The sequence below is a fragment of the Podarcis pityusensis genome (genome assembly GCF_964106645.2).
Source record: "Podarcis pityusensis genome assembly, chromosome: 1".
Lineage (NCBI taxonomy): Eukaryota > Metazoa > Chordata > Lepidosauria > Squamata > Lacertidae > Podarcis > Podarcis pityusensis.
The window spans coordinates 78,716,588-78,743,786 of record NC_138028.1 but is presented as its reverse complement, the minus strand read 5'-3'; the positions used below and the strand labels follow the sequence as shown (position 1 = coordinate 78,743,786).

General features: G+C 39.8%; 1 protein-coding gene and 1 long non-coding RNA gene across 2 annotated transcripts in view; one reads left to right on the top strand and one right to left on the bottom strand.

Moving 5' to 3' along the window:
• CHKA (choline kinase alpha) overlaps window positions 1–15,759 on the top strand; it is a 28,300-nt gene extending 12,541 nt beyond the window's left edge. The window contains exons 3-12 of the mRNA XM_080975647.1: window positions 4,479–4,532; window positions 6,693–6,806; window positions 7,200–7,333; window positions 7,840–7,944; window positions 8,963–9,021; window positions 9,466–9,553; window positions 10,812–10,920; window positions 12,365–12,471; window positions 13,561–13,642; window positions 14,600–15,759. Of these exons, the coding sequence (XP_080831773.1) occupies window positions 4,479–4,532; window positions 6,693–6,806; window positions 7,200–7,333; window positions 7,840–7,944; window positions 8,963–9,021; window positions 9,466–9,553; window positions 10,812–10,920; window positions 12,365–12,471; window positions 13,561–13,642; window positions 14,600–14,659 (912 nt within the window). The 3' untranslated portion in view covers window positions 14,660–15,759. The remainder of the gene's footprint in view (window positions 1–4,478; window positions 4,533–6,692; window positions 6,807–7,199; window positions 7,334–7,839; window positions 7,945–8,962; window positions 9,022–9,465; window positions 9,554–10,811; window positions 10,921–12,364; window positions 12,472–13,560; window positions 13,643–14,599) is intronic.
• Window positions 7,952–24,180, bottom strand: LOC308459938. Its single transcript, XR_013978368.1, has 3 exons — window positions 24,061–24,180; window positions 19,893–19,965; window positions 7,952–8,580 (listed from the first exon to the last, which is right to left on the bottom strand). It is a non-coding gene; the product is annotated as an uncharacterized lncRNA (long non-coding RNA).
• Window positions 24,181–27,199: the final 3,019 nt, after the last annotated feature.

The following is a 27,199-nucleotide window of genomic DNA, read 5'->3' as shown; positions in this document are numbered from 1 at the left end:
TGTTTCAGGTTGTAGTCTAACAACATCTGGAGGGCCCTATGTTCCCCATCGCTAGTTGAAACAGATGACATTTTGATTATAACTTAATTCTTCTTTGTTTATGCCTGCATGCAGAAAATAATAGTATCATTATCAAATACACATGTAATCTGAGGTTCAAAGTTTTGCCCCCCCCCCCCCAATTCGTTCAAAATTTACCATAGAAAACCAGTCCAGTAAATTTCAACTAAAGCCTTCTTTAAAAACAAACACTATTATTTACAAGCTAACAATGACTCCAGTTTGCTTGTCACATAAATTCTGGAAGACACAAATGTCAGTACATACTGTTCAGTATAAATTGTTTCAGGTTGGCTAAAGTTACCATGCAAAAATGGCATGGGGCCTTCCTTAGTTATAGCTGTTATTTTAAGCCACATTTTATGCATGCATGATATGAAGGCAGGAAGTGAGCTTAGTTGGGTTGATCTGTGTAAAACTTTAAAGCCTGGTTGAGATTACTATAGTCTCCAGTCACATAGGTGAGCTATTTTTTAAACAAGCTGAATATTTGGGTTTTTGTGGAATTGCTATTCTAATTAAACATTGGTGTGTTTGAAAGGCAAATGCACATGCTATATCTAGGATTCCCCTCCAAAAATCTGAAAGGATGTCTTAATAGCAGCAGTTCAAACCTGTTACACACACACACACACATATATATATATATATATATATATATATATGAATGAAAACTAGAGTAGTTGTTGGCACCAGTGCATAGCTTTAAAAGGATTCATTTTTAGAAATGATTTCCTTGTAACAAAGAAACTAATGTTGGTCCAACAAAGCAATTTGAATTTGGAGTTCAAATACAAGTTCTTGCTTCTGTACACTGACACAAACTACTTTGCAGAATTGTTCATTGTTTCAAAGTAGTACTTAATTCCCATATATCCCAATTAAAGGAAGAGCTGGCGATAAGGGCCCATGCCCTATTTTTGATAGCCAGGCATAAAACTTGGTTTTGATATTACTAACTATAAAATCACAATATTGCATAATAAAGGAAGCATTTAAGACTACTTAATCTTCCTATAGTCTATCATTCACAGTCATTTTGAGAAGAAGGTTGTGAGTACTGACTGCAATTCTGTGGTATCGTATACCTACTTTTTCTGCTTGTAACTAAACAAATATATAGAATTCTGTAATTGTAAAACTCCATTACTGATGTGATTCTTGCTCTTAATGTCTTGTAGCAAGGAATAACCACAAATGCCTCTTAGTGGCAGATAATTTGATAGCTGCACTCCTGTTAAGGGGACACTTGTTTTGTTGGGTGGCATTAAGGGTCTTCTGGGGGTGATGTACCATTTTAGTTGTATGTGCATGTGTTCTCTGCTGCAGGCTTGTCCATGCGATCGTGCCTAGAGCACTCTGGTTTCCAGGTGACAGACACGATTCACGGTATAGTATGAGATCTCTGAAGCTGGAGCATTCTCTACGGGTTTCATTTCTTTATGACTCAGAGTGTGAAGTTATCATGAAAATGCTTGCCTTATTCACATTTTTCTAATGTCCAAACCGTTGAGAACTGACTACCAAAATAGTGCATTAAACACCCCACCTTCCTTTTGCTCCTTTTAAAGAATGGTAACTTGATCAGAAGTAAAAAGGATTAGGGATGTTCTTGGTGTTAGTAGGACTGTTGTAATAACATCTCTTATTCTTTCTGCTGTAGCATATTTTATTAAAAATAGTTGACAGCACCTGTTTTGATGTTTCTCAGTCTTGAGAAACCTCCCTCTGTAGTCTCAACATTGCAACTTTTGTACTTACATTTTACGCCTGGAATACAATTGGGTACAAAACTACCAGAGATAAGTAATTTCATCTTGTAAAGGTTAGGTGCATGGCCTGCAGAACTGGCCAGGATGATAAATAATGCCAAACTCTTGCTAGCTTTTCTGATGGCAGAGGAATTGCCACTCTGTCATTTTATTACTAACGTCTGTATTTGGGTATTGACATAGTAAGACTGAACCTTAGTTTTCCAGTCTGCATTTCAGTTTATACTGGTTGCTTTTCTAGTCCTAACTTCAGAACTACATTGTTATTACATGACAAACCAGTACAAATATGACCAGCTTTATATTTTGGATGTCCAGTCTCCTCAACTGGATTCATATTATCATGGAATTACATTCTCGCCTCTCATCTGTTATATATAAATAGAAACTGTGAAAAGCAAAACAATGTTCAACCTAAAGTGCAGTAATTTGTGATAATCAGTATTACTTGTTAAATTTTGCTGTTAAATTAGCCTTGCACCCTATTTTCATTTTTTAAAAATCAAATTGTGCTACCAAAGAAAGTTTGGGTCACAACAGTGAAAATGGTATCCCCTTCACTTCAGTTTTATATGGAAGATCTGCACAATAGCAGTTTGTGCATTTTATAGTATTAAATTGGAAAATGACTACATTATTCTCTAGTCTCTTACTTCATCAGACTACTACAGCCTTGAGAGGCAGAGGTGGTAGCATCTCTTCATGTTTACGAGACCAACTAGCTTACTCTATTAAGCAGGTCTTGCTAACAAGCAGGAAGGAGTCTGACAGCATGATTACACAAAGATGATGTATTAGATGCCTGCTCATCTCAAGCCTCTGCAGGATATCAAACAGCTACAACAGCTTTTTCCTGCAACACAATCCTGTTAGCTTAGTTTTTGGTAGAAGCTGTACAATAGGTTTCCTGTTATCTCCTTGGAAATTGGCCATTGTCCACACAATAAGAGTCCTGTTTTAAGAATGTACTGGGGCCCTGTCTAAGCAGGTATCTGGAATGTGGGCAAATTAGTCTGGTGGTTTTTGCTTCAAAGTTCATGAAGCAAATACCTGAATATACTTTTAGCTTTAATGTTTTCCAGGCCCACTCTTTTTTTGGTTGATACAGTCAAGTGTAGTATAGAATTCTTCTATGATGATATTTGGATATCATATCCATAACATTTTCTTTCACTTCAAGCTAACAAACCAATTTGGACAACTGAGTATTTTAGCGAAGTGTTTGAAGAGTACTAATGAAAAAATACTGACCAGTCTTTTCAGTGTGTAATCCAAGTACGTTAGGTGGGTACTTTCTATGATCCTGGGGAAAACCTCTCTAATCCAGTTTGCTTCTGATAGATTATACCATCACAGGGGAGCATCAAGCAGTAACTACTTCTGGGTGATATGCAGCTTTGACTGCTATTCAAGAAGTAGTCAAGGAGAAAATGGGGGCACTGAAACATTATTTGTATAATATTGCTATTTTAATATGCAGTTGTAAACTTGCCCTTGTGAATATTCAAGATATGTGTTTTCATTGAAAGGGATGTAGTTTTACTGTAGCATATACTTATTCTTCTTAATTATAGCATTCGAATGGAAAGAATTATTATTTATGGAAAGCCATTTATTTCAAGTTGGAGCAAGGCAGCTGTGAGAAATTCATAAGCCTTTAAACAATTGGTATTGGTTATTTGTCCATTTGGTTCTTGGTAAAGGAATATTAGAGCAGAAAAAGTATCCTCAGTTCCATTGTCCTCATTTAATTTTAATAATTTTAATTGAATGCTTCCTTTAGGGGCCTCTAAAGTAGCGTTGCAGATTTGCATCTTTAGTAGCCATAGTAAACTACTGCTTAAAGGAACTGCAAAGTGGAATAGGCCTTATAGCTTTGAAGTTCTTAATGAACTACAAAGATTTTATTTCTGCAATTATAGTAAAAGCATGTGCCATTGAGTCCAGAAGCTAAAGCACAACTTGGGACCTTAGAAAACGCTTTGCGATAGGTCAGAACAAGCACGTTTCAGTTCACTAGGTCTGGAACTGAAAATTGCTTTGCTTGCTTATATTGCTTTGAGAAATGACGTAAGATTATATCTAAAATGCCTTAAATATTGTTGTTACTTTACAGTAGAAAAGAGATCTGTCAACAAGTTGTAACTGGGATAAGTGAGTGCCTCCTTTATGTGTAAAACTAGATAAAGTATTATGTTTAAATAGTTTGTGAATATTGCTATATTTCCTTTAACTTGTTTCCACTGTTCTACTGGCTTGCTAGCTTGCATCTTCATTGCAAAACTGAGTTTATAGTAAAGCTTCACTTGGTCCTTCCATATTTGGATGCTTCTGTGTACAGTACTAGGAATTTTGGGCTCCCAGCTGCTGTAGTCATACAGAAGACCACATCTCGTGCTAGTGGTCTTGTATGTTTTGTCTCTATAGGCAAGCTGATATATTAGGTTTCAATGGCACATCCTTTTTTTAAGTATCTAGAGTGATGTCTCGTGTGAAGTTGCATTTCTCAGCCTAATACTCGGTCAGATGAATATCAAGTAAATAGCTGTAAGACTTTCCGAACCCTCCTAATTGTGATGGCTGCAACTTATTGCTTATGTTGATTTTCAACATCTCATTGTAAATGTTGACTTTTCTCATTCATAGAGGTCCTGTAATAAAGGAGGATCTGGACAGGCTCAGAAAGAAAATGATTTACAAGTAAGTATTCTCTTTTTTTTGTTACTATATCAGGCTGCTGCTATAAAATGCAATATGTATTTGCTTTTTTATACTCTTAGAGCTGTTTTTTAAAAAAACAAAAACAAAAAAACCCAATTTGCTCATGTCTAGGTCCTGTTTGTTTGCTCCAGTGTTTCAAAAACAGTGCTTTCCCCACCTGTCTTTGGGTTCTTACGTTCTGTAATTCTAGTCTAGAGGGGTCTGCATGGTTCCCCTGCATAAAATAGGTTTCAGTAGCAAATACATGACACGCATGACTGATATTACAGTTTGTAAACAGATTTGAGGTGTAACACTTCATCCTATGCGTTCATACAATTTATTCACTTTAAGGGTTGTTAACAGTAAAGCATGCAAAACTTCTGAGATGACCTAGGCTATTTCTAGGCTATTCTTCTGTCCTGTCACATTGTGTAACCCTGCAGCTGTGTTTGTATATAATTATGTAGTACCGTAATTCACACTGCAAGGTACAGCAGTTCTTCATAAGCAAATCCGTTTAAGAAAAAAGGTTGCAACTTGCTGCCTGATCCAGCACAGACCTGCTGCAGAGAAAGTACTGCAGCCTACCAAAAAGCAAATTACTCATAGGGGGGAGACCTTTGGGGAATAAGAATACATCTTAAAATAACAACTTAAACATGGATCCTATCTCTGAATCCTGAGTCTACATTTTCGTAAATGCCTAACTAAAACACTGAAGGATTAACCTTGAAAGTCTCCATTTGAATTAGTCCAATAACTTTGAAGTTAAAAATTAACACCATTCATTGCCTAAAGCTTATTCTCAAATTGCTTTCAAGAGTTCTTTGAGTAAATCATTGGTAATTATAAAAGCCTTTATTTCTAAAGGTGCAATGAATCATTCATAAGATAAAGACAAAACTGAATTGAAACTAGTGTATTTTTACTGAAGTACATCTGAACTAAACAATTAGATCTTGGATCCAAAGTATATGGCAGTACTTTCTAGTATGCCTTTTTGAACTAGCAAACTTATGCAAACATCATTTCTAGAATCACTCAATGAATCACATCAGCATTCTGCTTAAAAGATGGTCAGTATATATTGGTATTTAGTGTAGTGGAATGTGTGCTGTAGGTCTACTTTGTATAAAACTGGCTACCGTACATTGGATTGGAATTAATGTAATCACTAGTTTTAGAACTGCAAAGGTAATAGTAAAATCAAGGTTAATTTTTAACCAACCTCATAACTTAAATTGTTGTATTTTATTTTTATATTCAGTGCAAAAAATCAGTACGCAACACAAACAGTTAAATATTTAGAATTCCAAGTCTTCATTGACTATATATTGTGAAGGATGAAAACAGCTGTCTTCTGTTAGTAATAAATTACAGTTTAAGAAATTAATACAGATACGGATTTGGATAGTTTTGGTTAATGAGGAAAGTATTCAGTGTAAATGGCCTGACTGAACAGAATAAAATTCTTAATCAGCTGGTGCTATTCGGGTCCTATTAAAAATTGGGGGGGGGGGCTTCCTCTTGAGCAGTTGTGAGCAGCCTATGGGCAAGATTACCTTGCCAAGGTCCTTATTTAGCTTGCAAGGTTGTTTCCTCCCCATTCCTGCCCACCTGGCATCATATGCAACATCAGGTGTAGGGTAGTAAAAGATGCAGCTGCAAATGAATAATTGGGTATCTTAAAAGTATGCTCCTGGTTTGTTCCTTTTCCAGCTGGATTTGTGCTATGGTCTTATGGCTGGTGAAAGTAGTAGTCCAAACATCTGGAAGACACTAGATTGGTGAATGGTTAGACGAACTTAAAGAGGCGTCTTAACTCTCATAACAGGGAACTTTTGTTTGTAAACTCAAATGGTACTCGTTTATTATTTTTTAGGCCATTTGTTCTCATTCTTAGACTGGAAGCTAGTATTACAACCCACCCAGTTGGTCAACAGGTAGCCAGCAATAAATTCTAATACTGTGATAGCATAATCTAAGTCTTACACACTTTTTATTGCACGTTTTGCAATACTGCAATATTCTGTATCCGATTCTATATCTGAATCTAACTGATAGATGTAAATTTCTTTTTGTTAATTTCCTCAACTGTATCTCCCTTCATTATATATATTATATAAGTACCTGTTTCAGTTACTTTGTTTTCTTTAGGGTGCAGAAGCTGTGGTTCTGGAGAGTGTTATGTTTGCCATTCTTGCAGAGAGAGCTCTTGGACCAAAGCTCTATGGAATCTTTCCACAAGGCCGGCTGGAGGAATTCATTCCTGTGAGTGCCAACTATTAGTATGTGGTAGTTGTAACTGAATAGGACTGTGTCCTTCCTTGTGTGCTAGCAAAGATAAATGTGGGATATCTGCTAGTGTGTAGCTTTCTGCAGTTTGATTTGACATAAGGAGAATGGAAGCTGCTGTCTCAGTTTTTGGATTTAACTCCTTATGGCTCTTAATTAAATGGAGCAGAGTGTACTGTACCCTACTCAGTAGTAGAGGAACCTGTGGTAAACTATAGCAGTGGGAAACCAAAGTGCACCCCACTCACTTCCTAGGTTCCTTATATTTGTTTTTCATCATTATAGGTTGGTTGTTTCAACAATAAAGTTGATATTGAAATTTCCAATGCTTGTATTCCTCCTAATTAATATCCATGCTATATGTTTCAGAGCAGGAAGTTGGATACGGATGAACTGGGCTTGCCTGATATATCAGCAGAAATAGCTGAGAAAATGGCTAGGTTTCATGGTATGAAAATGCCATTTAATAAAGAACCAAAGTGGCTCTTTGGAACCATGGAGAAGTAAGCAATTGTAATTTTATTGTCTATCATGTTAGATAACTTAAGAGATTATTTATTTAATAATAAAATTAAAATAAAAATTGTTATTACGTTATTGCTATATTACGTTATTAAATTTGTATACCGCTGTATACCCGCAGATCTTAGGATGGCTACAACATAAAAACACTGTATATGTATATATATATATAACCCCACACATGTTAAAAAGGGTATTAAATGTTGATCAGCCAATGGCCTGGTTAAAAAGGAACGTTTTTGCCTGGTGCCTAAAGGTGTATAATGAAGTTTAATGTCACTTATTTCAGCTCAAAGAATGGGTTTATTGGAAGCTTGCCTCCTTTTTTATGGTGTGGAAGGTATCTTTCCTTGGGCTAATTTGCGGTGCCAGAAAGTCCTTTATAAAGTTTCTGTTTCATTTTTATTATACAATTGCTTTGTGATGGTTATGGGGAGAGGAGGGGGAACTGTAGAAATACTAACTGTTCAACAAAATCTTTGTGCAGGTATTTAAACCAAGTGATGAGAATCAAGTTTACCAGAGAGTCACGTGTTAGAAAACTGAACAAGATCCTCAGTTACAACCTGCCTCAAGAAATGAAAAATCTACGGTAGCGTTCTAACTCTTGACAATTTTCATTTGCTTTACGACTCTCAAGTGACTGCAGACATTTTCAGCCAAACAATAACGTTAATTAAAGAAACGAGCAAACGCTTCCTTGATTTGCATTTTATTATTGTCAGTGGATATTCCTAAACATCTAAGTATATAATTACATTGTAGCCGATTCAGACAACAGTGTTTTGATTGCTTAGCTTGTAAGTTTCCTTTTTAGTGCACCACACAATGAAATTCCAATATAGTCAAATGGTCTAGCGTTCATTGGGTCTGTGCACAATGTTTCAGCAAGTTAGGTCACTTCTGCAGAGTGTTGTCCATTGCAACTTGGATCCATAGAGATAGTCAAGGTAATTTGGGTTCCATACTGTGGTATAGCAGAATTTTTAACCTAGTTCTCCAGTGGGTGAAATAAATGATTAGATACTTTAGAAATGAAAGCTGCTTCTTCCTTGGAAATATTTTAACAAGAGACTCTTACCATGAATTATAATGTCAGCTTCGCTGTCCACACACAGGCAGTAAAGGAATCTCTAGTAGGTCTCCATGGCGGAATGTAGACTTGTTAAAAATAATAATTCTGGAGGCGCTACGTGGTTCCTCTGCCCCACCATCCACAATAAGCATACTAAAGGGAGAAAAATAATTTGATACATTAGAATCGCTTAAGCCCTCTTAAGCCCAGACAGACCATCACTGTTCCTAGAGTGGGGGAAAGGAAAGCCAGCAAGTGCCTAAATGCACTTATTTGCAGTGCTTTGCCTTTTCCTTGGAGTAGGAGTAGGTACAGGGAAAAGCAGCTTTAGCTTGAGGAGTTTTGATTGAGAACAGTTGTAATGTTTGCTCCTGAGGTTCTTCAGTGGAGGTAGGCAGCAGAGAGCTGAAAAATATTCTTATTTGCCGTACACTTTCAACACACTTTTCTTGCTTGTCTTTTACTGCTTAAGTGAGGGAACAGTTGACATTAGAACTACTATTCAGTTTAGCTCTTTTTCCTCTCTCTCTTCCAGGTCCTTGCTTGAAGCTACTTCATCTCCAGTTGTGTTTTGCCATAATGACTGCCAAGAAGGTACCATAACACTGTTGCATTATTTTAAAAATATAATAACTTAGCTCAAATGTTGGTCTGTTACAAATTAGTCATTAGTTTGAGATAAATACCATATCATAATTGAAGGAATATTCTGTTTAGAATCTAGAACTGGTTTTTATTGGGGAAAGCTCTTAAGGCTGGAGTGAGAAAGGCTAAGTAGTGATGCAAACCATGTTGTATCTTCATTTGTTGCAGGTTACAGTGAAGAATAATCTGGGATGTATTAAAGCAAATCAACTTTGTACAGTAGCCCCTGCTTATATTGTATACTGTGATAAAATAATACGGCATGGACAGTGCTGTTCTACAGCAAGTTGCCAATATCCCATCACAAGAAATGGAACCTAAGTTGAATAGAAGTAGGGACAGGTTATTTCAGTCTTTCCCACTGCTTATTACTTTATATCTCTCTTCTCCCAGGAAATATTTTGCTTCTTGAAGGTAGAGAGGATTCTGAGAAACAAAAATTGATGCTTATTGACTTTGAGTACAGCAGCTACAATTATAGGTAAATGTTGAACCTTTGTATTTTTTCAAAAATGAAATTTCCATCTTAGTTTTCCTCAACTATATTTCTGTACTTAGCCTTTTATTGATTTATTGAGATTTCCAGTGTTTCCCAAGTTGAATAAAATAACTTTGTGTTTGCATCTAATGCTTGAAAATCAGACTACTTTGCTAAATACTGGAAGGATTTTGAAAGTTTTTGCTAGATATATTTTGATTGTGTTTATGCTAGACAGTAGCATTAAAAATTGCCTGTATGTACTCGCTTTCAGTTAGTAAAATGTAGCTGCAGCATTTTGTTTTCTTCTAACATGCTGTCTCGACAGTACCTGGCTAACTTACTGGTGTTGTTACAAATGGAAATAACATCCACTGATAATGTTTATGGTAAAGCGCATGCTATAACATCCCCAGTTCACTTGTTTGTATTTTCAGTTACAGCAGTTGTTTGCTGGTTAAATTTGTTTGTTGCTTTATCTTGCATAAGGTAACCCAAAGCCACTTAAAGCCTCAACAGAGATACATTAAACCAAGAGGAAAAAGTAATATATTAAAAACATCCTCCTCACTTCTAAAAGGTCACAGATAGTTAATGACCAAAGACCTCGTTATAGAGGAAAGTTTTTGCCTGGAGCCTAAAGATATATAATGATGGTGCCAGGTGAACGTCCCTGGAGTAAGAGTTGAACAATACTGGCCTAGACTAATGTGATATTTGATGCTAAATGGCATCTCCAAGCTTCTCATGAGATGAGATGGTAGTAATAATCTTTCTGCCATTGTACTGTGATCTCCCTTCCCCAAACACATTGGGAACAATCAAATTGGTGGTAATAATGATGCCACTTGAATGCTACTCCTAAAAAAACCCCTGTACCATTGTACTGTAAATTACCTATACAGTGAATTCTTAGTGAATGTCTGGTCTTTACCTCCTGCCCAGCAGAGACATGCCTAAGCCTCATTCCAAAGTTTTCACTTTTGCCTGTGGTTGGAAGGTGGGATTCTTTAACATCTACCTACATTTACTGTGTAATCATATTTGCAAAAAAAAAAAAAAAAAAAAAGCTTCTAGGAGCAACCTGACCTCAGATATTGGATTGAAACTTGTTATTAATATATATGACATGGATTTCTATGTTGTGGACCACTAATAAGTAGCCATGAAATGTTAATTTGGGAGCAAGCAATAGAATGTGTTTTAGGTTTTTTTGCAAAGCTTAAAAAATTCCTTATATTTTGAATATTCTTCACTCTAGAGGGTTTGACATTGGAAATCATTTCTGTGAATGGATGTATGACTATGTGTATGAAAAATACCCATTCTTTAAAGCGAACTTCCTGAAGTATCCCTCAAGGAAGCAACAGGTGAGCAGTAAAACAATTACCTTGAATTTTGAGGTCTTCTGGCTTCCAATTCCATTTCTAACTATCTGGATGTGAAAGGGATTTCATTTCAGAGCTTAGTCTGTGGGTGATTGTAGCCAGTGTTGAAGCCAATGTTGCACAAGCAGATTTCTAATCATACAACTGGACTTCCCCTTCCACTCCTGCTCCTTGCAGGTCCCTCAAAGTCTGCTCTACAGCGCCACCCAACCCCAAGCAGGTTTTGAGGGCCATGCAAGGGTGAAGTCTTATTATGTAGCCAAAGTCCATTTCACTGACAGGCAGACATAATTTGCTGTATCTTCAGCTTTAACTTTACAACTTGTCATACTCAATTTTTTGACAATGTAAAATTTTATAACATGACCTCAGTAGCAGCCGTTCATGTTGCCCCAGAGTAGTCCCAAAATCTCAAGTCCTGTAACAGAGTTTCTTAATTTCAGTGTTTGCTTGAAGAGCATCTAGAGTTGGAGGCAATGTTTATTACATACAGGATATCTTTTGTTAACTTCAGTACTGATGTCCCATTTTATACATGGCCAGTTAGTAATTGTTTTGCCACTATAACACTAAATCACATTTAGATGATAATAATAATTGATTATTTATACTGTAATACATCAAACATTAAAAGCTTCCCTAAACAGGGCTGCCTTCAGATGTCTGGTAGTTGTTGTTCTCTTTGACATCTGGTGGAACGGTGTTCCACAGGGAGGACTCCGCTACCGAGAAGGCCCTCTGCCTGGTTCCCTGTAACTTGGCTTCTCGCAGTGAGGGAACCGCCATTATTATTTTATTTAGCCAAGTTGTTTGCACAATGCCATTATTGATTTTGTAACTGGCTCCTAGGCTCATTATTATTACCATATTTTTCCATATATGATTACCTTTTTTCTGAAAAAAATTTAGTGATAAATTTCTTACTTTTGGGATCCCAAAAATAGGGGTTGTCTTATACATGGGGTCGGGTTATACACAAAAAAATATGATAATTAAATTTCCACACCACCATTCAAGGATCACAGGTTGGTTTACAGTATAACACAAAAATACATAAAGTAGTAAGAAACGAAAACAATAACCACTCCAGCATAAAAGCCATAGATTGTTTATTTAGCCAAAGGCCTGGGAGAAAAGGTGTGTTTTTGCCTGGCGCCTTAAAATAATGTGACAAAGGCACCAGGTGAGCCTCTCTGGGACGAGCATTCCACAATCTTAAAGACTGAGCAACTTGTTTGGCCTCATGGAAATTTGTTAAAAGCAAAACTGGAATACAAAACTCTACTAGGACCAATACTTAGCTAAAAACAAATGTGACTGCAGATATAAAAACTTCTTTGGAACTGTGCCAGTGATTTAATAGCTGAAAATAACTATTTGCCCAAATGACTGAGCCACTCTTCTGACTCCTTTCTGTGCTTTTCAGCTCCACTTCATCTCCAATTACCTAGTTGCATCTCAAAGTGGGTTTGAAAATCTGAGCAACGAAGATAAGTCCAAAATAGAAGAAGAAATGTTGGTTGAAGTAAACAGGTAACTTCCGTCTTCATTCTGGATTTACTGTATGTGATCCTGTTGCTGAATTGTGCTTTCAGTGAAAATGTAAATTGTACATGCTGTCTTAAGAAATCTTAGCAGTGTTTAATCTAGCCTGTGCTCTGAAATGGTTAATTTTCAGCATTTAACATCTAGAAGCTATATATCCTTAAAGTAGGACAAGCGGGGACCTATATGGAATATTATCCATAATAATTTGTCCTGACTGGTTGAGCTCATTCGCTGCCTGCTTTGAGAACAGCTGTTCCGATTTCCTAGAACTGAAGCAGCGGGGGCATCCAATGGTTAAAATCACAAAAAGCATTCACTCAGGGACATTTTTAGTTCTAAACAGCAATTCAAAGTATTGTTGTTGATCTTGAAAGCCCTAAATGACGGTTCTAGGATACCTTAGGGGCCATTTTCTCTCATTCCAGCCTTCCTGTGCCCTAAGAGGCCCTTCTGTGGAGAGGCTGAGGTAACATTGGTTGGCATGAGAGCTTTCTCAGTGACTGCACCCAGATTTTAGAGTACCTTACCCCATGAGATCTATTTGGACATCCTGCTTTTTCAATGACTGGTTAAAAGTTCCCTGTCCTGGTAAGCATTTGTCTTGCTGGGCATGAGAGTTTTATGGGACATACCCTCACTTTTAGAACGTTTATCTGCTGAACCTGCATGGCAGATTCCTGCATTGCAGGGGGTTGGAATAGATGACCCTCAGGATCCCTTCCAACTCTACCATTCTACGATTCTGTGAACCTGATTTCTGTTTTTCATGCTTTTACTTTATTTTTATGACAGTGGTTTTAGCTGTTAGAAGCTTCCTTGAGTAGTGCATATGTACTGGAAGGGTAGAGCATAAGTTTTCTATGATAAACAAACCACTCCAGAGGCAGAGTGAGAACACATCCAGAGTTGTCCTCCTTGAGAAGTTGAATTTCTTATGTATCCTGTATGGTTGAAATGAGCATGCTGTTGATGTAACAAATCCTAGACTACTTCACTTTAGTTAAAAGAGGCAAGGGTGAATTTTACATTATATACTAGAACGTCTAAAAAAATAATACATTGTGTTCTTGACAGGTTTGCCCTTGCATCTCATTTCTTCTGGGGTCTGTGGTCCATTATACAAGCAAAGATATCATCTATTGAGTTTGGATACATGGTAGGTCTTCAAACTTTAAATTCTTAATGATCAGCAGTGCTATGTAATCTAGATTACTCTATCTGATAATTATCCCCTACCAAACCTATGTTTGTACATCATTCAGTCTAACTGCCAGCCAGCCAGGACTGATCTTTGTTGGTGCAATACTGGAGTAGGTAGTGTATACAAGACCTTAATGAAGGGGCAAGAACTTCCTCCACAAAAGAGCCACATTCCCTCAGGCGTAATGTGTCGGGGGCCAGAGGCAAAAGTGGGGAGGGCACAGGTGTGCATGCACATAAACACAAATGGATTCGGGCTGGTTGGATAGATAATACTTCCCCCCTGTAATTTGCATTGGTGGAGAGAGCTCCCATTTGTTCTAGTGGTAGTTTTACCCCACTGTAAATTGCAGATTTGGGACGCCTGCTCTAGTTTTAAAGCCAGAGTGGAGAGAGAAAAATGTTAAAGTCTCCTGAATTTGCTGCATTTCTGGGCTGGCAAGGGAGATGGGCGTGTCTCCAGAGACAGTCTGGAGGAGGAGGGGAGGAAGGCCTGGGGAAAGAAGGCCTAACTGTCCAGATAAAAATATTCACTGGACCCAGAGGCGCACCATCCCTGCCTTTATGGATGCTGCTCTTAACACCCCAAAGAGCTGTCCATTGACATTACAGATGCCTTGCTTCAGTTATCTCATCAGTTTGATTTCTCCCATCTTATTATTGCTCTTTGACTTATTTTCAAAAATATGCCTGTAATATTCAGTGACAAGACTTTGAGTGGAAATGTAAATGTAGTTATCCTTTGCGTCCATATTGTATCAGTAAAGATTTAACATATGTGACAGCTGCATTCAAGGCAGGTTTCTGGCATTTCATGCGAAATGTGATAGTTTGGCATTCTTTAATTGCCCTGGCATTAGGACAGAATACAAAATGCCTCTGCCTTCAACAATAATACTTTTACGTCACTTAGGACTATGCACTCTCAAGATTTGATGCCTACTTCGACCAAAAGAGGAAGCTGAAAGTGTGAAGGTTGAAGACTGGACAATCTGTTTCTGTACTGTATAAGGAAGGCAGCTGGGCAGAAATTCCACTGTGCTTAGGCTACTGTAGTTGTAATGAAGGTTTTGCAAATTCCAACTACTCGGATGCAATGCTGAAGACTGCACAAAATGGCTAAGTTTACTTTTTTTTTACAGTTTCATAAGTCCTTGGAACGAGAATTGACAGCTGAAGTATAATATAACAGTGCAATATCAAGCTTTTTAATCTAGAAGGTATTATGAGGGAAACCTTGAGTTTTAATGTGAACCATCCCATACTTCAAGAGTAAACAGTGTTAACTGTGGGTACCTATTTTAAGTAAGATATTTTTATCAAATTATCTTAATGCATTCTACATTTCTAGCATCAATGGGAAAACCACAATTCTGTTTAGGGGAAGTTGATATACTGTGAATTTTGGCTGAAAACCCATTTGAACAGAGGCTGTTCTTATGGGATAGGTCAAGCCATTCATCTCCAGAAAACTACTGGTGAACTAACACTAAAACATAATGGCTAAAAACCAACGAAAGGGTGCATTCTGGCTTCTTTCCATGCAGACTAAGGTAGCTTTCACATTCTGATATCTCGGTAGAACAAGGTACAACAGCTGCATCTCCAACTGGAACACATGAGTTGCTGTCCAATTAGCTCATTCCACATCTCTGACCAAGGATGTGCATTCACTGCCCAGCAACAGTCCTGCACTATTGCATTGTATTACAGGATGTTCCCTGCGCAGGCAGCACTGGGATGAGTGCCTTGAATTCCTCTACCTGCCCCTCTCTGGCTTGAGGGAGGAAGAGAGGGGCAAATGAGATGGGGAGCAAGCGAGGAACATTTGACCAATTGTGGCATGCTGGTGCCTTGTGGGGGCACACTGCTCCTTGTTTAAATCCCTGCTGCTTTCCCCATCAGATAAGTGGATGTTTCTTGTGCAGAAAAGACATTAAAATATATACGTGAACTTTACAATAAGTGTATGTTACTTTGAGAGCTTCTAGAAACATATCTTTTACCATCCTTATTTGACTTGTGCTTTCTGCTAACATGTATTGTACAAATAAACTTTTTTAAAGTCTTTAACCTTTTGCTCTCTTCTTACTATGCGGCACATGTCATTTAAATTTTACCAAATTCTCTAAATGAAAGGTATTGTAAATATGGATATTGTAGCATGCCACAAATGAAAGCGAGCTTGAGGATTTTATGGTGTTAAGTGTGAACTTGTAGTAGCACAGGAAATGAAAGATTCCTCATGGTGGGCTATGTTGATCTCAAGTCCTGTGTTGAGTTCGAGCCAGATACAACCCAAAAGGTGGGAACTAAAATAATAATGCCTCTTAATAAGAAACGGCCAGGTGACAAAATGCAATGGTAAGAAGGTTCTGGTAGTTAGGGGAAAATGCAGCAATAAAGATGATTAATTGCTGGCCTTGTAGGGTTGCAGGAGGGATTGTGTTTTATACTTTAGCAACATGCTGTATTTTCTGGAAGGATAAAATGATATACAGTATGCAAGTAAACCTGCATGGATCAGTAAGAAAATTCCATCATCCACTGTATTCATGAATTTGAGAGAACTGTGCTGTATATTCCTTTAACCCAGAGTGGGATTCACTTAACCAGCCCCTTTAGTAGAAGCCCTGAGGTAGGTGTCATATTTTTAATGCTGTCTTTTTAAAAAAAACAAACTTTGCATGTCGAAAGCTCACAGGTCATAGAAAGGTTTAATGCAGCCTTTGAGATTTACTATAATAGTTTTGCTACATGTTGGACATTTTTGTAGATGGGAGAGCATTTAGTGATGTGGCCCCTGTTCCTCCACCCCCTGGCAACTGCAATCAAGGGATACGCTCCAGAATGCTACCACCTCAAGTCTACTACCTCTGAAGTGATTAATATTAGCCACATTCTACATTAGCTCCTTGCACACACTAGGCAACCTCCTCTGGCCCAGGTGTTGCAGTGAATGCAGTTTGCTCTCACCAGTAGTTTTGCCTGAACAGCACAGTGAGCCATCTAGCTATATGTCACTCTTCTTAGAGCAGGCACATGTAGATATAAGAACACTGCAGCGAGAATGGAACATGTTTCCAAATGCAAGTGGTTGTACCAATTATCAAGCCCAGCAAGGGAGAGGAAACTCTAATAATAGACTTCTTCCTGAATCAAAAGGAACGGAACACAATTTGTTTTCGAGTCTGATGAACAAGGAAGTTCACAAGGTGATTTAAACATAAAAAGGCACTTGAGGGTGATTGGCCATCTAGGCCTCATCTAGATTTAGCTGCATCAACACTTGCATAAGTGGTGCTACCGCTACTACTTAGTTTGGTGAGATTAACAACACAGACGTTAATAAGCAAAGGGATTCTACAAAAAATAGGCAAAGCAAAGTTAAGTCATCTGATTCCCCCCCCCCCCTTTTATAAATGATGAGCCTTGGACACAAATTGAAGCAGCATATGGAAAACATCTACTTATAGAAGTTGTGGCTTTTCTACCTTAAGCCCTTAAATAAATTGAGCAAGTAACCAACTCTTAAAAACTATCCTCAGTGTTTGGGGGAAATGACACAAAAAATTGAATTCTGTGGTTTTATATGTCAGGACATAATAATCATTTGTTCCTTAGCAGGCCTTAAAATTAGATAAATACAACCTCAGATGAGCAACAACACATGACATATTACACTGTGTTAGGAAGTTCACTGGGTGACCTTAGTCGAGTCACTGCTGCTCAGTCTAAATGACCACACAGGGTTGTGAGGACGAAATGGGGAGGAGGAAAACTGCACACCACCTTGAGTTCCTTGGAGGAAAAGTGATAAATTGCAAAAATTAGGTGAACAAATAAAATATTTATTCCTAAATTGGCTCTACAAAATGTTTATGATGGGGGAAATGAACATCTGTTACTGAAAGAATGGGTTTAATTCATGCTGGGTGCAGTCAGATTGGTGGTAGCATGATTTTGGAGAGCAACCAAAAATGTGATGTCAGAGCAAAAGTATGCCAAATTCTGGTTCGTGGCTTCTGCAGAAAAACGCTAACTTTTCAAATACATTTGGACAAGGGGCAATCAGGAAGTACGGATTTGCTGTATGGCAATACTTTAATTTTACAAATCAACAAGAAGCACAACAGCAGCTGCTGAAAATTTACCTTGAACTCAGGGAAAGTAAATGGAACTGTCATCTAAATTAAAGATTATTTCCCAAAATGTGATCATCTCAATCATTCATGACCAATAACAACAAAAACCTCTTAATTGGTAAAAATGAAGCCTTAATGTACTAGTTACAGCTATGCTGCTTTGAAACAGCAACTATAAAAATGTTTTTTTATGCTATCACAGATGAGGAATATTGAAACCATCTTAAAAATAAATCCCCAGTTGTACTCTTCCCATTATTCTGCATGTTAACAGAGAAAGTAATACCACGTTTGTTGAAGCCAAAATGTTTCAAGGACTTGAGCTATTTTTGGGAGGCAGTAGAAGATTTATCACAAGAAAAGGCCATGGGAAATAATTTCTCAGCTCGCTGAACAAAAATACAGATAAGGAATCAATATAATGGTAGTTGCTGAAACAGGGTGGAGTTCGCCTAACAAGTTGTGTCAGCGTAAGCCAGGGGTCAGCAACCTTTTTCAGCCGTGGGCCGGTCCACCGTCCCTCAGACCATGTGGTGGGCTGGACTATATGGGGGGGGGGAATGAATTCCTATGCCCCACAAATAACCCAGGGATGCATTTTAAATAAAAGCACACATTCTACTCATGTAAAAACACGCTGATTCCTGGACTGTCCGTGGGCCAGATTGAGAAGGCGATTGGGCTACATCTGGCCCACGTGCCTTAGGTTGCCTACCCCTGGCGTAAGCCCTGCACAGGGTCTTTGCTTGCTCAACAGACCTTTGTCTGGCTGAAGATGTCAATTCCCTTCCCCCTGCAGTTAGTAGAGAGTAAATTGTACTGTGCTCTCTGCATGAGTGCTTTCCATTTCACATTTACTTTTATTTTGACCCTAAGATCCGTTATACATAGACCCCTAGCAGCACACTTGCTACTGCCTCTGTGCCTGCACTCAAATCTGTAAGGAGCATCTAAAGTCTTCCAACCTACATGATGCTTTGGCAGGCATACTTCTTCACCTACCTAACACCCAGTTCTGTAGCTAAATATTTCCCCAGAATAATCATGTTCTCAGATAAAATTCAATGATCCCTAGAAAATTGCATTAATCCATGTATCCAGAAATACTTCTTCCCACCACACAGAGCATGTATGTTCATAATGCTTTTATCGCACTTAAATAAGCCCAGGAGGTTCTCAAATTTGTTCACAAAAGATGCCTCATCATAAAAGAATCACATTGAAATCTGGTACCAAAAACAACGCAGTGTCCCTATGGGACCAGGGTTATTCAGTTGTTTTTTCCTGCCATCGTCCTTGTCTTCCCTGGTGTTGCCTCTGCCTACGTCCTCTGAAGCAACAAATGCTGATGGACTTCACTGCTTGTGGCAGGAATTCACAGCCTTCCTTCCACGCAAACCACACTGAACACTGAGCTCCCTGAACTCCCTGACTTAAGTGCGTCAGCAGGCAGGAGCTTCCTGGACATGAAATGGATTAAAAGTTTTCCTTGAATCTGTCTCGGAGCACACTGTACCTACTAAGTACAGTGGTACCTCTAGTTACGAACTTAATTCGTTCCGGAGGTCTGTTCTTAACCTGAAACTCTTCTTAACTAGAGGCGTGCTTTCACTAATGGGGCCTCACACAATTTCCGTTCTCATCCTGGGGCAAAGTTCTCAACTCGAGGTAACTCTTCCAGGTTAGCAGAGTTTGTAACCTGAAGCGTTTGTAACCTGAGGCGTTTGTAATTTGAGGTACGACTGTATGAGGTTCCCTAATGCTCAGAATGAAGCTTGAGTTTAAAACTTCCCAGGTGGCCTACAATTGTGACTTGTTCAGTGTTAAATATAAATGCCATTATAATCAGCACCCAGCCAGCATGAAAATGAATGAGTGGAGCATCTTATTGAGCATTATATCAAGGCACCGTCTGTTTGAAGAGCTAGCCAGTCCAAGACCAGCATGATCCACAGTGGTCCCTCTTTCCTCCCCCATGATGGCCTTTGATCCCCACTTCAGCCATCGAATGAGGTTGATTTGATCCCCTACCGCATGTTCCTGATTTAGCTCTTCACTCACCCCTTCTTCCCTGGCCAGGGTGCGTGTGCCATTTTGTGATTCTCCTCAGGTGCCAAAATGTCTTGAGCTGGCCCTGCAAATGAACCACGGAGACTGGGTTAGGAGGAACAAACTTTACTTAGCTTGAGCTGCTACCAAATTAGTATACAAAACTGAAACTAGTCAGCTTTTCCTGCTGGTCTCACCCAGAATTCCCCCATGCAACCATTCCTAAAACTCTTAATTCCCACTCACGTTACACTTGACAGGAGACTGAAAAGTATTGCATTTCTATAGAAATTATAGAAATTGTTTCTAAATTGGCATCTATATGTTTAATTAGCATGTGCAGATAACTCTCCTCTTTTTTGGTGGTTCATTTCCTCTTGTTTGGCAATGTTTCAGGGACCACCCTAGTAGCTCCCCTCAAGTCTGGTAGCCATTTTAAAGCACAGAAAATGGCTGATAGCCAGCAGTTTCTCCACCCAGCTCCCCATCTTTAATGAGTTTGATGTGTCTGGGCTTCTATAAATATCACTTCAGCACTAAAGATGTGGAGGGAATCATTCCCTCCACCCTGACCCTTTCCTTTCCCTTTGGGCAAGTTCTTTTGAGGTGTGTTTGCGAGGAAGCCCATGACACAGAGATGGGAGAGGAGGAGGAAAGATTTCTTCAGCAAGCTTTGCCAGATCGCTGCTCTTCCTTTCTATACAGAATGCCAACTGCTTTGTCACAAGGCCCAGCAGCAGCACAGCTTGGCTCTGAGGCTACAGCACACTAGCCCTGCTATTCAAAATGCAATCCATTCTCACTTGCCCTGCTGCCAAAGTGAAGTCAGTGTTGGGAATAAATAGCACGAGGAGCGTGGGAAGGAGAAGTGGAAAGGGGGGGGTGTCAAATTGGGATGCACGACACATACTCGCTCTTTATATCTTTTGTCTTTTGCTGTTACTTTTGCCTCCTCTAAGCTGGAACTTGCACAGCCATGGCAGATTTCTGTGTGCAAGTAGCAAAGGCTTGTAAGGAATTCTGCCCTGCTTCATCCCATCCTGGGGCACAGCAAGTTGGAAAACAATGCAAACAAAACCTTGGTGGGGTATAAGAATGTCCACAGTGCATGGCAGGGCTGCTACAGCCCAGGGATGAGTTTTACAGATCTGTGTGACTAGAGCAACATTACAGGACCGGAAGAGTTCTTTTGTGTTTTATTCTGTAGAGCTCTAGGAAGCTGGGGCTCTATGCTCCATGCGTTCTGATTTGCCATAGAGAGAGAGATAGAGAGAGAGAGAGAGAGAGAGAGAGAGAGAGAGAGATAGAGTCTAGCCGAAGCCATTACCAACGATTGCCTTTCAGATAGAATCAAGTCTACGTTCAAACCCTTTCAAAATCACAGAGCCAGTGGTTGAATTTGGGCTTGGGAAAATACAATACAGACTTCTTCGGCCAATTCAATGGTGTCTCTGGTCTATCTAAATGCAAGTGTGCCAGGATCAGGTGTTCCTGAGCCTGCCTCTGTAACGGAACAAAAGATACTCAGTGTGGCACTGTGCAAGAGGGTGAAAAGTGTTAAGTTGTGGGTTGACATAGCAGATGACACAGCAATTTCTCCAAGCAGCTCTTTATTTTGTAAGCTGGAACAGACCTAAGCTGAGGAGGTCAGTCAGCCTGCTTATATAGAGCTCCAGAACAATGTAACTGTTGCCATTTTCTAAAACTATCCAATCACTGAACGTCACTTTTCGATCCTTCATTTGCATACAAAACTATCCAATCACTGAACGTCACCTTTCAATCCTTCATTTGCATAACTATCTACAGTATCCCCCTGCTGGCCCAGGGTGAGAACTTCAGTACATAACAAAAAGCCTACAATGCAGGGCAGTCCAACATTTCATACCAAGTGGGTTGCAAGAGTACTTCAACACACTGCCTTGTCGTGCAGGGCAGTAATACAGGGATGGCTACCGTTTCTTGGCCAAAGAACCATGGGGGGGGGGGGAATGTGCCAGTAGTGGGTGTGACCACTTCACATTTGCTCGCTCTCTCACACACTCTTGCAGGAAAATATACACAAAGGAATGGATCCTTCCCGCCTCAGCTTATCTATGCAGATCAGAAGAGGTGGGTTATCACCCCATCTTTCCTTATCAAATGACAAATTGAACGACTAGGAAAGGAGTACTTGGCATTCCCATCAGGGAAATGGGCAGCACCCACCCCAGCTCTGTGTCTATTTCATTTTTGTGTCTGCTGCCAAAATCAGCAGGGAGTGGGACATAGAAATTTGCCGGAGGAGCTCCCTCAAACGGGGACTTAGCAACCCCTACTCTAAACAACTAAAGCAGGCAGTTTCCTGTAGTGAGGGTTGCCATCCTGCAACCTACGCTGCAAGTCCCTGAGCATTGCACCCATAATGGTTTTGCTCTTTGTCAGCCATGTAAGGAGAGGCAATAAGTTTGCGTTGGTTTCCAGCAAAGTGAGAAGCAAAATGGGACGTGCAGTGAAGCATCTATTTTGTCCGGTGTCCCAGCTCCAGAACAGCACGTGCCACAGAAGGTAAGAAATAAACAGAGGCTTCAGGCCATACTATTAATGCCTGAGTCGAGAAGGACGTGTGACCAGTGGGTGGGTAGGCCTGGCAGAGTTTACATTCCCCCAGAAGCTGAAGAGATTATATCCAGTGTCACAATTCTGGCCAACGTAGCCCATAAATAGCACACTGAATAAACTTCATTTGCCTTGCCAGGCTTCACAGAGTGATTTAAGGAGCACACTTAGTTGCACTTTAGCATAGTGTCTCTACGCAAGGCCAAATACAGAGAGAAATCTCCCTAATGTCAGTGAGAAGCTAAATAGTTTAAAGTTCATCAACACAAGAGCCTAAAAATTCCTTGAAATCGGTTACCATAGGAAACAAGACTTGGCAGGAACCTTAACGGCTCCGATATAAAAGTGCGCTTGGATTTTATGTTCTTCAGGCTGCTGGGTTTTTTTTAGCTGAAATACATGTCGCACCATGTTCTTGACATTATCCCCAGCATAAACAAGTAAATCAAAAGTGAAGCCCACCAAGAGTGTAGAACCACACCCAGTTCTATGAAATAATTCTCAGAAACAACATGAGGCTAGCAGCAAACAGAACAATCAGCCTCCCCTGCACTGCGATATTAACAGCTTCCATTTGTAACTTGGTTTCTCACTGAATTAAATTCTCCTAAAGAGTGCATGGAACCATTTTTCAGATGCAGCTTGCCAAAAAGTGCAGCCTCCACGCCATCACATTTTTCATGGCTTACCACAGCTCTGTATATGCATGTGTGAATCAACCCTAAGGCTTGTTTCACTGTGAGATAAGAACGCAACAGCAAGAGAGATGCAAGAATGCACGGGGCACCAATAATAATAATAATAATAATAATAATAATAATAATAAATTTTTATTTATACCCCGCCCTCCCCAGCCAAGACCGGGCTCAGGGCGGCTAACAACCAATAATAAAAACAAGTTGATTAAAATACAATTTTAAAAAGATTAAAATACAACATTAAAACATTAGGATGCAGCCTCTTCACAGGAGGAGAAAGGAAAAAGAAAGAGGGGGAGGGAATCAAACTGATTCTAAGCCAAAGGCCAGATGGAACAACTCTGTCTTACAGGCCCTGCAGAAAGAAATCAGATCCCGCAGGGCCCTGGTCTCATGAGACAGAGCGTTCCACCAGGCCGGAGCCAGTGTTGAAAAGGCCCTGGCTCTGGTTGAGGCTAATCTAACTTCCTTAGGGCCCAGGACCTCTAGGGTGTTGCTATTTATGGACCTTAAGGTCCTCCGTGGGGCATACCAGGAGAGGCGGTCCCGTAGGTATGAGGGTCCTAGGCCATGAAGGGCTTTAAAGTAGAGCCCATTATTTGTATTTCTCCAAGAACAGCACCTGTTTAACCCTAATGCCACTGCCATGATGCCAACCAGGCAAACCCAAATGCAATGTGTATCCTCCCCATGGGAATCCTTTAAAGAAGGAACAATCCCAACAACAAACACTCTGAAAATAGGCTGAAGTTTTTCTTAGGGGGTGCTTTAAAAATTTGACGTTTGTTTCCAGTGCCAGCAATGGTGTTAGCCACACACACACACACACTTGTGTATACACACATACAGACCCTTCTCCTCATCTAATCTGCATGATATATCACCTCATGGTTGAACCAATAGCTCGGAAGAGGGCAATTTTCATCTCCATCAGGGCACTGGGTCTGCATCAGGTGTGTGGGGAACTCTTGGCCTGCCAAATGTTGCTGAACTAGAACTCCCACAATCCCTGTTCACTGGCCATCCTTGTTATAAGGTGCATAATCTCTGTTGTTTCTTCAGCTTTGTAAACCACCTTGTGTATAATAATACAGCAAGACAGTTTACAAATTAAAAGCGAAATGAAATGAAACTCTACCAAATTTATATTGGCATACGCTTTTGTGGACAATGATCAAGACACATTGATCATGAAGTAGACCCTAGCCCACAAACACTTATGCCACTATAAGCCCATGGGTGTTTTCAAACTATTGTGATTTGGAGGTGGTATCCAATCACATATCAGCAAATTCAGACTGCATAATTGAAGTTGATTTGGAACACGGGTGCAACTTTGGTTCCTGGCAAAAAGGATATTTTTTGCTGAAAGGAAACTGAAGGGAAAATGCACTAGAAAGTATGGGACAAGAATTGCTCTGTCATATAACTTCCTTGCAAATAAATCAGGATGAATGCTCAAGAAACAGGCTGTCTGGAAGCAACCAAGCCATCTTTAAGGTGCCAAAAGACTTTCTGTTGATTTCACTAGTGGTCTTCAGGGTGCTGTACTAGAGGACAACAAATATAATAAGGGATCCCACAGCCATTACATGAACAAACAGGGCTGAATATTGAGTTAAAATTTGCCCCTTCAGCACTCCAGTGCAAGTTATAATGAAGGCACAAGGTGAAGCAAAATGAAAGGCACTGCCAGGGTTTATACATGCTCCATGATTCTCAGTCAAGAACATACTGTTCTGGGACAATCAGACCAGCACACCATACTAATGGTCCACTATTTGAAGGCAGTCATCCTACACAGCATCATGGAATTACCATATTTATCTCTAGAAGGATTTGATATCCTCAGAGTTCTTTGTAGATATACCACTGGATACTCAAGTCCACCTTAACAGTTTAGTCACCAGCAGAGCTGTGGCATGAATTAAAGGTTTCATAATGGGAGTGTTAATGGTTTTGATATTCTATTCCTAGTTCCTTTCCCCCAGGAAGCAAACATGAATAGAAAACTACCCATTTACTGTAATAAATGGTGCAGGAAGAGTATATTGATGTAAGAATCCTCACCTACTGACTTCACCAAGCGGCAGTGATTAACATCCAGTATGAAGATCCCATTTCTCATTTCCACCCCACAATGATTTTATTAAATTGTAGGTTCAGGAGGGCGCCAAAGCCTTCCAAGTCCAGCTCTGCCGGGCCCTAGGGAAGATTGCTTACCACAACACACATACCCCATAATCCTGTCCACAGTGTAGTGCATAATGCAAGGAATCAGAGCAAACAAGGTTAGACACCACACCAGAGGACCTGCAAATTAGCCAGCCCCAGATAGCTCAAGAAAGTGAGCCACCCGACATTCTATAGGAGAAATAAAAAGGATTAGCTAATGCAAGGGTAGAGATATTGCTAGGCTATAACTCATTACAATCAACAGCCTTGCCAGCTGAGGCTGATGGGGGTTATATTCCAAGATGATCTAATGGGCACCACATTGGCTACCCCTAACCTGAGTAGAAGAGTCTGAGAGGATACAAAATCACACGGGTGGAAAGTGCCAGAAAATTTATAGCAGTTTTTATTGTGAAAGGGGGATATATATGTGTGTCAGTTGGCTTTATGTTAAAAGCAATCAGATCAGTAAACCAGGGGTTTGCTGACAATGCTTACACATTTACTATGGAGGGTCAGCGGTCACGCAGCAATTTCTTTTTACTTAGCCATTCAGTTTTCTATCTGCTTCTGGCAAAGCAGCAGCAGGGCAAGGAGTTCACATAACTCAGAGATCAACCTCCTTACCGTTCATTCACTTATGCTGTACTTCCACATTTAGCCTGCCCCAGGGTCACAAAAGTCTGAATTCAAATACTGCATGTTTATTTTTAACTTCTTGAATGGCTTAGCAAAAGATCCCTGATAGGCACACTAGGACATTTAGCTTCCACATTCAGCAGGAAGCAGATCTGTTCCTGAGATTCCACACAGCATTTAACGTAGCATAATATCCCCCATTACAATCTAGCAATGCTCACCACCCCCAGGGTAAACGCTAAAGTGCACCAGCCATAGGAACCTCAAGCGAGTTTGCATTTTGTCCTTTAACTTTTATTTGCATGCTTGTTGTTTTTTTAACACAAAATCAAAACAATTAAAAGAGAGAGAGAGAAAAGGCAAATTCCAGTTATTGAAAAGCAATGGGAGAAGGGAACGGACTACAAGGTACATAATGGCAAAGGGACAAGAGGTTCAAATCCTGTGGATCATCACTTTGGTAGTGGAGACAAACTAATCTCCAATTCCTCTTTCTCCCAAATCTGCGTGGAAAAATGTAATCTTTTAGATTACTGTACTGTTGTAATCTCCTGCCAACCTAGCAGTTTGAAAGCACCTCAAAGTGCAAGTAGATAAATAGGTACTGCTCCGGCGGGAAGGTAAACGGCGTTTCTGTGTGCTGCTCTGGTTTGCCAGAAGCGGCTTAGTCATGCTGGCCACATGACCCAGAAGCTGTCTGCGGACAAACGCCGGCTCCCTCGGCCAATAAAGCGAGATGAGCGCCGCAACCCCAGAGTCGGTCACAACTGGACCTAATGATCAGGGGCCCCTTTACCTTTACCTTTACCTTTACTGTTGTAATGTGCACAAATAGCCACTAGGGGCCTAGGAGCTAACTCCTAGGGGCCAAGGTCTCTTTGCCCCACCCCATAAAATATTTGAGGGGCCCCCACAGTTGAGGGCAATTCCCATTCAAATGGTGTGTGTGCTGTGTCACATGATCGATTATGTGAGGCAGGGTTTATCTCCCCCCCCCCACAAATATACCACAAAGCAAAAACAAGCACAAACTAGAATTGAATAGTTTGTGCTTGTTTTTGCTTTGTGGTATATTTTGTGTTCTCATTTTAAGATTTTATGTTGTAGACCGCCCTGTCATCTTTGGATGAAGGGCAGTATACAATTATTATTATTATTATTATTATTATTATTAAGCATACAGGCTTTAGGGCCCAGTTGAAAAGTCAA